Source organism: Postia placenta (assembly GCF_002117355.1).
Source record: "Postia placenta MAD-698-R-SB12 unplaced genomic scaffold POSPLAscaffold_17, whole genome shotgun sequence".
Lineage (NCBI taxonomy): Eukaryota > Fungi > Basidiomycota > Agaricomycetes > Polyporales > Adustoporiaceae > Rhodonia > Rhodonia placenta.
Genome location: NW_020169848.1, coordinates 66,886 through 77,870, shown reverse-complemented (window position 1 = coordinate 77,870; position 10,985 = coordinate 66,886). Strand labels below are relative to the sequence as shown.

The window sequence follows — 10,985 nt, the reverse complement described above, 5'->3', positions numbered from 1 at the left end:
CGACGTCGTCATCACAGGCTTTACGAACCAAACGATATTCTTCGGGCAACCAGGGTCCATTTGCTAATCGTCAACGCAACCCTTCACGAATCACAGGGCAAGCAGTACTCCCAACTCCAAACCCTCGTCGTCGCACCGTCATCATCAGCTGCCCATCAGCCTCCAGCTGAACACGCACGGACGCCATGTCGACATCCCGTGGTTGAAACGCAATCTCCCATTCGTAGTGTGCTGCTCACACACCGATATATGTCAGCGCTCTGTCTCGTCCAAGATGCCCGCGAGGAGGAACCAAGCGCCTCACATTCTTTCTCCACGTTCCATGCGTCTACCACCACAGCGACACGGCTGCCGCGCTTCGCATACACAGTCACCATCTCCGGCGATAGGCCTTGACACAGCTGCGCCGAGAACCGATGCTGCATGGACGTGGATTGCAGCTCCAGACGTGCCGTGTGCCCCGCCCGTCGGGTGCGCGCAAGCGGAGACTCGGGGCGACACAAGGCACCAGTAAGCTCATAGGACGAAGAAGCTAGAGGGTCGTCAGGCTTCGCGCGTAGCGCCGGCCCCGTAGGCTCCTCGGATGACGCTGGGAACAAGGATCCAAGCGAGCGCGAACAGGACAGACAAGATGCCAGGATCCCTGAGCTAGCGGGTCTTGCAATATCTGTGTCTCTAGTCGCCGGAGGTGGGGCATACGGCAGGCAGGATACATCATCGACCCCGACTGCAACGACGTCGCCTGACTCCGAGATCAGGCGCAGAGACGGTGCCCGCCCCCGCCGCGGATGCAAGGCTGTTGCATTGAGGGATATCGCTCTTGTAGGCAGGTCGTTCTCGCGTGCCTTCTTGAATGAACCATCTGGCATAAATGTCCATCAGCATGGTCGATAATAATGAAAGAGCCTTGAGCGCTGCTTTACCTATACCCACTGAAGAGACAGGACCGGGCGGTTGCCGAGACGTGATCCCGAGTTCTGCAAACGACCGCTGTTTGGTCGTTAATGCTCGTGATATTGACCTAGACACGCCCTGTGTGGCGGTACTAGCCCCCAGTGAGAGAGGTGTGCTGGTGTCGGGCGTGTCAATGGCGGTGATGCTGCGACTGGCGCCGAGTCCTCGCAGAATGCCAGGGTTGGTTAACGAACGGAGCCGTGCGCGAGTACCATGACAGAGAGACATTGGCAGAGAATATCGTACACGGTTGGCGTATGCTGCCAAGGTATGTTAGAGGGTGGGGGATGTGGAGTCTCGCTGCCTGAGACGTCCGCCATCGATTCCGATGCTGACTACACTAGACGCGCCAGGGAGTGGTCAAAGTCGTTACTGCAGCATGTCGGTATCAAGCACGCGGCACGGCAAACGGCAACATTTGTCAGTGAAGATGCACACCTTAATGTCTTCCAACGTGTTCGGCATTGAATTGTACAAGACGAACAGCAACCGTCGCGCGCTCTACTTGCCGAGATATGAGTAGCACCGTTTTGTCCTGTAGATACGGCAGAGCGTAGACGCCACGCGTCTTGTTGTAGTCATTGGCTTGCGGGTTTCCGCGTCTGCTGGGTATTGCGGGGAAGATGCCTTACGGCAATTATGCAATAAACACACCTCGGGCCTTTTGGGCTAGGTCAGGAGGTTGCCTGTGTATGTTACCTTGAGGGCCCTGTCGTTCACTTCAAGTACGCCGCTGCCGTATAATGCCGCACCATGACCACGGGATAAAGACAATTGGGTTCGCTGAGCGCTCCGTCATACGTAAAGCTGAAGGTATGAGCTTGTTCCGCGTGGAATCGAATGACGCGGTTTATGGCGGGGACGCAAACAAGGAGAAAGGTCCGAAGGTGAATGAAGCAAACACCACACGGCCCATGTTCTCCATCTGTGGGGCGAGCGTTGCAATTGGGGGGCAAAGAAGAAACGTACACTACATGGGCTGTATACTACACAATATCCACGACCCAGACTTGTCAACGATGCATCAGGGCCACAGTCGCAACACATCCAAGACCAGACATACCAAACGCACATTCGTTAATCCCGCACGGGCTTCTTCCCCTTCTTGTGCGACTTCCTCCCCCCAGACATCCGTTCGTACATGTTCACGTCGTCAGAAATATCACTCAGCTCCTCGACAACTGTCCCGCTATCCCCACCTCGGACAGCCTGGCCATCAGCACTCCCGCTTGTGGCGGGGTGATGATGTCGGTGTGAGCGGCTGGGATGGCCATGGCTGCACGAGGAGTCTGAGTCCGAGTCGGATGACTCTTCTGACGAGGATTCATCGAACTTCTTGGGCTTGTGATATATACAGCAGACTAGAATACACCAGAATATGAATATTGTTCAGTGTCGAACGCAGCGCATCGTCATGAAGAAGCCTACTTTTCGAAGACTTTTTCCCGGCACCCTCGTTATCGACCACATCCTCCCTCCAGACTACGCGCGGCCGGTTGCGGGGAGCACCACGCAGACGCAAGCGTCCAACGGATTCGCTATTTGCGTTAGGGGAGGCATCGCCCTCGCCGGGCTGGTTGTCGTGGACCGTGATGGTGCGAGAGCCATCCGAAGGAGCGGAGGTAGACGGCCTGGGTCGTGTCGCGACGAAAGACATGGCTGGTATGTATTCGAGCCGGAACAGCAGAGCAAACGATATCTAATGGTGGTCGAAGTCCTAGAGATGGTAGGGGTATCGAATTGTATGAGGAAGGAGAAAACGAGACTTCAGCGGGAATTAAGAGCGCGGAGCAGATCAAGCGCCCGTCAAGCGCTATGTCAGACAACGCTCGACGGGCGCTTGGTCAGGACTATATGTCGTCACTTGAGCAAGATTTCGACTCGGACTGCGTAGAAGATCCCCTCAAAATCTGCATGATCTCAACTCATTTCATTCGGAAAAAATTGACTGATACATCTGCATCCTGGCCCAGGCATGCTGACCGCGAAGATCCGGTTGTCTAGTGCAAGAAAGCACATCCTAGACGTACCCCAACTAATAGATTCCACTCATGACGATGATCTGGGGCGTGCTGACAATGGCGCCCTCTGTCGCTCCTTACGCCGTCGGAAGACCGTTGCGGCTCAGGGCTCAGCGTCGCATAGGCCCAGCGAGGAGCCTGACGAGTCCGATCAACGGCGCTTGGATTACAGGGTACATAGCAAGCAGGCTGCAGAGTAGTTAGAGTCGACTGGACTGTGGGATATGCTGGCTCCATGGACCGCCTTGTCTTTGTAGTCCAGTGTTCCGCGATACCGCATACCATCGGTGAGGTTTCAGCTTAAATTGATTATCTAGCTCTCGCAAAACTACACGTCTTCCATGTAAACTATCGAATGTGATGCTAGCCATCCATGCGCCCATCTATAGTAAAGTGTATTTTAGTCAGTAGCGAGCACAATCAAGAAGCAGACAATGACACCAATAATAATCAGAAAATCACGCTGCGTCATACGACGCGCATAGAAGCCGGACGTCGATCAATCCTCTTCCCGGAGCAAGCCCACCACTAGGCAGGCCGCCCCCGAAGGGTCATATGGCCCCGGCAAATTGTCATCATGGAACACCACCGCCAGCCACCTCCCAATGGCCCCAAACGGGTCTGGACGTACTACTCACCATAGTATTCATGGCGCCACTGCGGCGCTTTCCAACTTAATGATTTCCTCATGAATAGGCGGAAATTGGCTATGCACCTGCATCAGCGTCCTCTTCCTCGTCTGTGAGCTCCTCGCCCGCCCGGAGCCCGCCGTGGCGCTCGTACCCTGGTCGGCGAGCCCATGCGCGTCCATCGGTGTACGGTTCGATACGGAAGGGGAAGAGCAGGGTGTAAATGGGACTAGCGAGTAGAGCCGCGATTGATTGGGATGCGTCAACAGAGGCAACTGTGCAGTGCAGGGTAAGAACTCACTAGCCGTCCTTGCCAATATTAAAGAACAGCTCGAGGTTCTTGCGTTTCCTGTGTAGAACGGGTCAGCCGTGCACGAAGCTGCGTGAAGTGCACCCTGCACTGACCCAAGATCATACGAGTTCACGAACGTCTGATTGCATGTGTGGACTCAGCTACAACATGCTTTGCGCGCAGGAGGTGTAGGTGATACGCACCTCACCACGGCCGCTTACGAGCGTACGATACTGCTCGTGGTCGGCGGCTTCGACGGATGTCTCCCCGCACGCTATGCCCCAAAGATGCCACGAGACCATGATGACAACCGCTAAACAGAGCACCACAGAAAGCACGTAGGTTGCGACGAAAGGTACTGGCGGCGACCAGTACGGCCATGCCTCGTCCTAATCGGGGGTGTGAATGTCTCATAGATAAAAGGCAGAGAGGGGGCCTACATCATACCAGCCCAGCGCATTGAGGCCATAACGCCAGCCGAAGAGGGCGTAGAAGAAGGTTGACACGACGAGGTATATGCTATGTATAACCGTGTCAAGTGTAAAAATGTCATTCATAGAGGGGCGGCACGCACAGGAACAAGACAAAATGTCGCTCATTATGCAGGCCCACGCATTGGTTGATCCCTGCGCGTAGTCAGCCTTTAGAACCATGATCACATCCGGGGCGCGGCATACACTGTTCCCAAGCCCGTAAGCCGTCATCGACCTTTTTTTTTCACGTCGATGAAAGACGCACTGGACAATGATGGTCATACTTGAGCACACAGCGGTTGCAAATCCTACAATGGTGGGACCTCTCCGTGGCACGATGACAACATCTCAGCGCGGGCCTTCACTACATGATACGTGCACTCACCTCTGGCCGCAGAATACTGCATTTCCGACAGCGCGATAGCGTCCCGGGCGTGATTTGCACGTCATCCGACCAACGCACGCCCGTCAATGCTCGGTTGCGTGCGCTTCGCCGCTTGCGTGCCCACAGCAGACCCTTCCCCGGTGTGCGGGGCGTGTCCGTCACGAAGCCGGGCGGCACGACGCAGACCCAGTAGTAGTGCATGAGCAGGTTGAATGCGATGAGAACGCATATGGGCGTCGAAAACAAAGGAAGGGGTACGGATGGGCGGACTACCTCGACTGTGCGAGCGGTCAGCCAGAGTGCTGCGCATGGCAGCGACTGGATTGTGAGAGGGGCTCACAGAAACAGAATGCGCCCGTCGAGAGCAGGACAGCGCCTAGTGTGACGAAGACAGGGCCTGCAGCCCCAGTGAGCTTGTCGCCGGCGCGTTCGAGACACCTGAAGCATCGAAAGACCTGTTTTGCGCAGATCATGGTACGCAAGCCTACACAGCCTTGCCTGTAGCTAATTAGAGAGCAATACAGGCGTCGACTTCAAAGCTTGACGAAAGTCCAGGACGCTAGCCGCGACGCTGAGTAGCAGAGAGGATGGAGAAGATGAGCGCTGCATGAGAGCTGCGACAGCACTCATGACAGCGCGCCTGTGTTGCAAAGCCTGCAGTGCGAACGTCGTGAACGAGATGAGATGCACACTCTAAGCTACACATTACGAGGATGGATACATTTCCGATGCTAACACAGCCCACGGCACAATATCCAATACCAATACATGTCGCCGTCCCCACTTCCTGCCGAATGTGAGGCGCAGCGGATATAAACAGAGACCATATCCCGTCAAAAGGCCAAATGATACTGTACGAGCAGCTAGTATGAAATAAACAGTCGAAGGTCGAAGATACGCATTGTAAAAAATAGAAGTGAACAGTCCCAGGCGACTATACAGACATAATTCATGAGCCCCCTTATCTCCCTCTCCCCGGTGTTGTGGCTCTCCGGGGTGTCCCTGGCGGTTTGCGCGGTGTTGGAGGAGGCACGCCCGTTAGCCGTCGTTCCGACATACCGATAGGAGCATCCGCCGCGCGTTGCACTTCCCGGGCCGCCCGCCGCGCCGCATCGCCTACTTGGTTCTGCGGTCGCTCAGCGTCAATGCGGGAGAGGGCACGCAGGAGGTCTTGGGGATCGGTAGTGGGTGGCGGGCGTGTCAGGCTTGGCGGCAAGTATGACGACAATGCGCCGGGATTGTGAGGTACGGAAGACGGGGCGGGCTGCGCGCGTGTCGATAAGGAGATGTTCAGCAGGGCAAAGCGGCGGTTCAGATCGAACTCTGCTATATGCGTGGTCTCGAGGGCTGAATGCGCGAGTGTGTGCAGGTGGTCCACCTAAATCGAAATTAGTACATGAGCGTACGAAAAACGAATTGCGTCGCACCGTGTACTCCAGATCCTGTAGGCGGCCACCAAGGGGACTCTTGCCTCCCTCTGGGCCAACTACCTTGCGTGCGAGGTCTAAGCTCCCGCTCCTCCGGAAGTGTTCTGACAATGCTCGCTCATCGACCTCCCACTCATCGATCTCGTCCGCAGATGCGCGCTGTTTGCCCTTGGCCTTTGCTAAAGACTGCTTCTCAAGCTCAGCCAGCATCTCCGCCCGATAGGTATTGTATTGATGTGAGACCTCCAACCACGCATCCTCTTCAGCCTTCGATCTACAATACATCGAACACTCTGAGATTCAATAAAATCCGGTCAGGAATGGGGCCACACACCTTTGGATATGTGCATTAAATCGGATCTCGCGAGCGCGGTTCTTGACATTTTGCTCGTTCTCCTTCTTTGGCCGTGACGGCTCTCGGTCGTCCTCGGCACTATATACGTTGGTATCGATCTTCTTGTCCGCCAGCATTCGGATGACGCCCTCCTGCACTCGTTTGAGCAGCGCTGTGGCCTCATCAGACAGAGGGGGTGGATCTTTGCCGGACTTTTTCGACTCTCGCCGCTTCGAGGACGAGCCCTGTGCACTATCCGTGGGGGTGTTCATGGCACGGTGCGAGCACCAGATCAGGAGCTGCCGCGCCCGCGCTGGTTCCGGAAGCTCGCCATCGATGTGTTTGTGAAAACTTGAGTCTGCCACCGATGTGTGCGGTTGTGCTACAATACAATGAGCAAGACACGTTAAGACATACTGCTTAGCTCTTACAAATAATTCCCGTATTCTCGAAACTAGAACTGAACCGCTTACCACGACTGAGCGATCTCTTCCGCCTATGACTAGAAGAAGGCTCGCCTCGCATGAATCGATTCCGTTCGATCTGCGGCGTCTCTTGTTGAAGGATAGGGAGGGACGCTTCACGGACCCGAGGTGTTTGTTGTCTGCTTGGCCTGGGTGGGGGAAATTCAAAGCCCTCGTTGAGAGTGCCTACCGAGTGCTCCGCTGCCTGTGATTTCCGGCGTAGGATGTCTGCCTCGGACTGCATCTGCCGCACATCCTCATCGACCTCAGGCTCCGCGCGTGTACTCGGCTGTAGCTCCCTGTCTTTGCCTTTGCTTAGCTGACGCGCGGTCGTAGTGCTCCCATCAGCCTTGAACTTCTTCGACGGCTGCTTTGAATGATCCGGGGGATGTGGATTTTGTCGTTGACTGGATGGAGGACGAGATGAGGCTCGGGGTGGCAGTGATTGTGATGGTGCAGTTTCGGTGTGGCCGTTCTGTTGTGTAGTCCACGGAGGTGCTGACGGTGCGCGTACAATGACAAGGCCACCTGGTTGTTCCTCGCCATTCACTACGGAATTGACATCAGTATCTAACGGATGTTACAGTCTCAAACAGAACTGAGCCAGGAAGCAGACTAGGCGAAGTGGTTAAGCCTGGTAGGACTTGTAGCTGTAGACCTCGCGTAGATTTCGTCTTATGCCCTCCAAGTGGAGCGTTCTACAGAGTAGGATCGATATTACTGTAGGCTGCTACGTAGGCGAGTCGCACAACTCATGGATGATCAGTAGATGGAGAGCTACGGGGCACGTCGACTGGTATTAGACAAAGGGACGGTGTAACACTCACATTTCCGTTTATTCTTTGATGTCTGCGGACACAGAATGAGCTAGCACGGTACATCGCATAACGACACGACACATACGTCTTTCTTTTTCTTCCCCGCGTTGAGTAGTGGGTTGCCATCCTCATGTGCCTTGCGCTTGGATGCTGGGGGCTGAGAACCGGTGGCGGGTATCATCTGGACCTGCACTGTGGCTGCTATAGTTTGAGAGGAGGACCTGCTGCCCTGCATATATGTTTAAAGCGTCGCCAGCGCGCACACAACCTAGTCGGCGAGGAGAAAGGACGGGGAGGCGCAGGACGCGTTCGCGGACGCGCGCGGCGATGACGGCGCAAAACAAACCGGACTAACGGAGTTCGAATTATGCGCGCGCATTCCCACGTTGCGCGAGTCCCACAGTTCACGTGCACCGCGTTGTGCACGTGGCGCTTGCAGGGAGCGCCGGCGGCGCCGGGCCCGGGTAAACCCAGCGTTGATGACGGCGGCTCGCCGAGAACATGCAGGAACATGGGCGTTGTGGCTGAGCCGTACGGACGGAATCGGCCGACTGTGATTGGCTGGCAGATTGGCCGGGAGGAACCGGTTTCAGGTGCACTTATAACCAAAATTTCGACGCGTTCCGAGCGTCATCACACCTCTGCCTTCGAGCATACCCATCCTCGTGCTGTATATCTATTCCCTACCTTACGACCTCTAGACAACTAGACATGCCTTTCCAGGCTGGTGAGCGTGCTCAGCAACCTCTTGGAGGCAAACGAATGGCGCATCCTGAATGACCTCATTGTAGGTGACGCTAACAAGGGTGCTGGTCTGTTCAAGACCCGTTGCGCTCAGTGCCACACCGTCGGCGCGGGCGAGCCCAACAAGGTTGGCCCCAACTTGCATGGGTACGTCTTGGCGATGTTTGCGACGTGGGACGTGTGAGGCTGACGTTCGCGTAGTCTCTTCGGTCGCAAGTCTGGTCAGGTTGAAGGCTTCTCATACACTGCTGCCAATGTCAACAAGGGTGTTGTCTGGGAGGAGGAGACTCTTTTCGAGTACCTCGAGAACCCCAAAAAGGTGCGTTGGGGTGCCCACGTCATGGTCACGGAGTATTGACACCACGGCTGGTACAGTACATCCCTGGTACGAAGATGGCGTTCGCGGGTCTCAAGAAGGAGAAGGACCGCAACGACCTCATTACCTGGCTCAAGGACTCGGTGAGTTGCGGACCTGGCGTGCTAAGTCCGCTGTGCTGACATGATATGGCCACTTCAGACCGCATAAGCTCCGCTTTGCCTTGGGGATAGATTTTTACGGACCGCCTTATAATACTGGTTACATCGGTCTTATTGCATGTAGACGACCACTGCATTGTGATGTTGCTACATCCCCCCACTTACACGTAACGAATCACGCATGATACCAGACATTTCTGTTCTTATGCACGATTGTGGCGTAATGTGCGATGTTGCGCCGTATATAAGAGTAGCCATTGCAGAGCGTCTTGTGGGTTGACATTTCTTGCGCCTGAACGTCTACCCAGCAGACCCGTCGTTCGCCGGGACATGACGTCATAGCAGAAATATTCTTTGTGTGTACTTGTCAATATTGCTGTTCAAAATTATCTATAGAGGCGCCTGCTGCTTCGTTGCAACGTCCATGATTACTCCTAGTTGAATGCGTACATTTTCATCACAGTCACGAATGCCTTGTCTTCTAGGTTCGGCTATGTTTGCAAGACATCCCGACTAGCGTGGACGTGATTCCGGCAAGTAGAGTGCGCGATGGCTGCAGCTTGCTTTGTGCACCTCAATGCCGAACATGTTGGAAGACATTCAGATGTGCACCTTCACTGACAAATGTAGCCATGTCGCGTGCTTCGTGTGGACATGCTGCAGTAACGACTTGGACCACTCCCTGACGCGTCCAGTGCAGTCAGCATCGGAATCGATGGCGGATGTCTCAGGCAGCGCAACTCTACATCTTCCATCCTCTACGGCCGTGTACGATATTCTCTACCAATGTCTCTCTGTCATGGCACTCGCGCACGGCTCCGTTCGTTGACCAACCCTGGGATTCTGCGAGGACTCGGCGCCAGTCGCAGCATCACCGCCATTGACACACTTGACACCGGCACACCTCTCCCACTGGGAGCTAGTACCGTTACACAGGGCGTGTCTAGGTCAATATCACGAGCATCAACAAACAAACAGCGGTCGTTTGCAGAACTCGGGATCACGTCTCGGCAACCACCCCGTCCTGTCTGTTCAGTGGGTGTGGGTGAGGCAGCGCTCATGACTCTTTCATTGCTATCGACCACGCTGATGGACGTCTACGCTAGATGGCTCATTCAAGGCGCGCGAGAACTGCCTGCCTACAAGAGCGACATCCCTCAATGCAACAGCCTTGTATCCGCGGCGAGCACGGGCACCGTCACTGCGCCTGATCTCGGAGTCTGGCGACGTCCTTGCAATTGGAGTCGATGATGTATCCTGCCTGCCGTATGCCCCACCTCCGGCGACTAGAGACATAGACGCTGCAAGACCCGCTGGTTCAAGGATCCTCGCGTCTTGTCTGTCCTGTTCGCGCTCGCTTGGATCCTTGTTCTCAGTGCCCACCGTCGAGCCTACGGCGCTGGCGACACGCGCAAACTCTAACGACGATCCTCTAGCTTCTTCGTCCTATGAGTCTGCTGGTGGCTTGTGTCGCCCCGAGTCTCCGCTTGCGCGCAACCGACGCGCAGGTCACACGGCACGTCTGGAGCTGCAATCCACGTCCATGCAGCATCGGTTCTCGGCGCAGCTGTGTCAAGGCCTATCGCCGGAGATGGTGACTGTGTATGCGAAGCGCGGCAGCCGTGTCGCTGTGGTGGTAGACGCATGGAACGTGGAGAAAGAATGTGAGGCGCTTGGTTCCTCCTCGCGGGCATCTTGGACGAGACAGAGCGCTGACATATATCGGTGTGTGAGCAGCACACTACGAATGGGAGATTGCGTTTCAACCACGGGATGTCGACATGGCGTCCGTGCGTGTTCAGCTGGAGGCTGATGGGCAGCTGATGATGACGGTGCGACGACGAGGGTTTGGAGTTGGGAGTACTGCTTGCCCTGTGATTCGTGAAGGGTTGCGTTGACGATTAGCAAATGGACCCTGGTTGCCCGAAGAATATCGTTTGGTTCGTAAAGCCTGTGATGACGACGTC

At 55.5% G+C, this 10,985-nt stretch overlaps 6 protein-coding genes across 6 annotated transcripts; 3 read left to right on the top strand and 3 right to left on the bottom strand.

The window, feature by feature from the left end:
- Nucleotides 1–70: 70 nt before the first annotated feature.
- On the bottom strand, nt 71–425 carry POSPLADRAFT_1155814 (hypothetical protein; the record flags this gene model as incomplete). Its single annotated transcript, XM_024486987.1, has 2 exons — nt 71–231; nt 305–425. The coding sequence occupies 2 exons, from the start codon at nt 423–425 to the stop codon at nt 71–73; spliced, it is 282 nt and encodes a 93-aa protein (XP_024334356.1).
- Nucleotides 426–871: 446 nt separating this feature from the next.
- On the top strand, nt 872–1,422 carry POSPLADRAFT_1036653 (hypothetical protein; the record flags this gene model as incomplete). The annotated part of the gene is made up of 3 exons (XM_024477161.1): nt 872–1,064; nt 1,126–1,222; nt 1,299–1,422. 3 exons carry the CDS (start codon nt 872–874, stop codon nt 1,420–1,422), a joined length of 414 nt encoding a protein of 137 aa, XP_024334355.1.
- Nucleotides 1,423–2,031: 609 nt separating this feature from the next.
- On the bottom strand, nt 2,032–2,611 carry POSPLADRAFT_1155659 (hypothetical protein; the record flags this gene model as incomplete). Its single annotated transcript, XM_024486965.1, has 2 exons — nt 2,032–2,315; nt 2,383–2,611. 2 exons carry the CDS (start codon nt 2,609–2,611, stop codon nt 2,032–2,034), a joined length of 513 nt encoding a protein of 170 aa, XP_024334354.1.
- Nucleotides 2,612–3,682: 1,071 nt separating this feature from the next.
- Nucleotides 3,683–5,227, bottom strand: POSPLADRAFT_1155821 (hypothetical protein; the record flags this gene model as incomplete). The annotated part of the gene is made up of 9 exons (XM_024486989.1): nt 3,683–3,833; nt 3,906–3,953; nt 4,010–4,035; nt 4,100–4,285; nt 4,337–4,415; nt 4,471–4,522; nt 4,631–4,694; nt 4,755–5,032; nt 5,095–5,227. The coding sequence occupies 9 exons, from the start codon at nt 5,225–5,227 to the stop codon at nt 3,683–3,685; spliced, it is 1,017 nt and encodes a 338-aa protein (XP_024334353.1).
- A 3,227-nt stretch (nt 5,228–8,454) lies between these two features.
- POSPLADRAFT_1041545 (hypothetical protein) lies at nt 8,455–9,210 on the top strand. Its single transcript, XM_024477929.1, has 5 exons — nt 8,455–8,524; nt 8,589–8,688; nt 8,743–8,860; nt 8,917–9,000; nt 9,059–9,210. The coding sequence occupies exons 1-5, from the start codon at nt 8,509–8,511 to the stop codon at nt 9,065–9,067; spliced, it is 327 nt and encodes a 108-aa protein (XP_024334352.1). The 5' UTR covers nt 8,455–8,508; the 3' UTR covers nt 9,068–9,210.
- Nucleotides 9,211–10,561: 1,351 nt separating this feature from the next.
- Nucleotides 10,562–10,916, top strand: POSPLADRAFT_1155872 (hypothetical protein; the record flags this gene model as incomplete). The annotated part of the gene is made up of 2 exons (XM_024486997.1): nt 10,562–10,682; nt 10,756–10,916. 2 exons carry the CDS (start codon nt 10,562–10,564, stop codon nt 10,914–10,916), a joined length of 282 nt encoding a protein of 93 aa, XP_024334351.1.
- Between the last annotated feature and the right edge of the window lie 69 nt (nt 10,917–10,985).

What these genes read in the sequence shown, in the direction of transcription:
- POSPLADRAFT_1041545 (XM_024477929.1), top strand. An exon ending in GTTGGCCCCAACTTGCATGG is followed by an intron (nt 8,689 to 8,742) that starts GTACGTCTTGGC and finishes ACGTTCGCGTAG; the next exon opens with TCTCTTCGGTCGCAAGTCTG. An exon ending in ACCTCGAGAACCCCAAAAAG is followed by an intron (nt 8,861 to 8,916) that starts GTGCGTTGGGGT and finishes CGGCTGGTACAG; the next exon opens with TACATCCCTGGTACGAAGAT.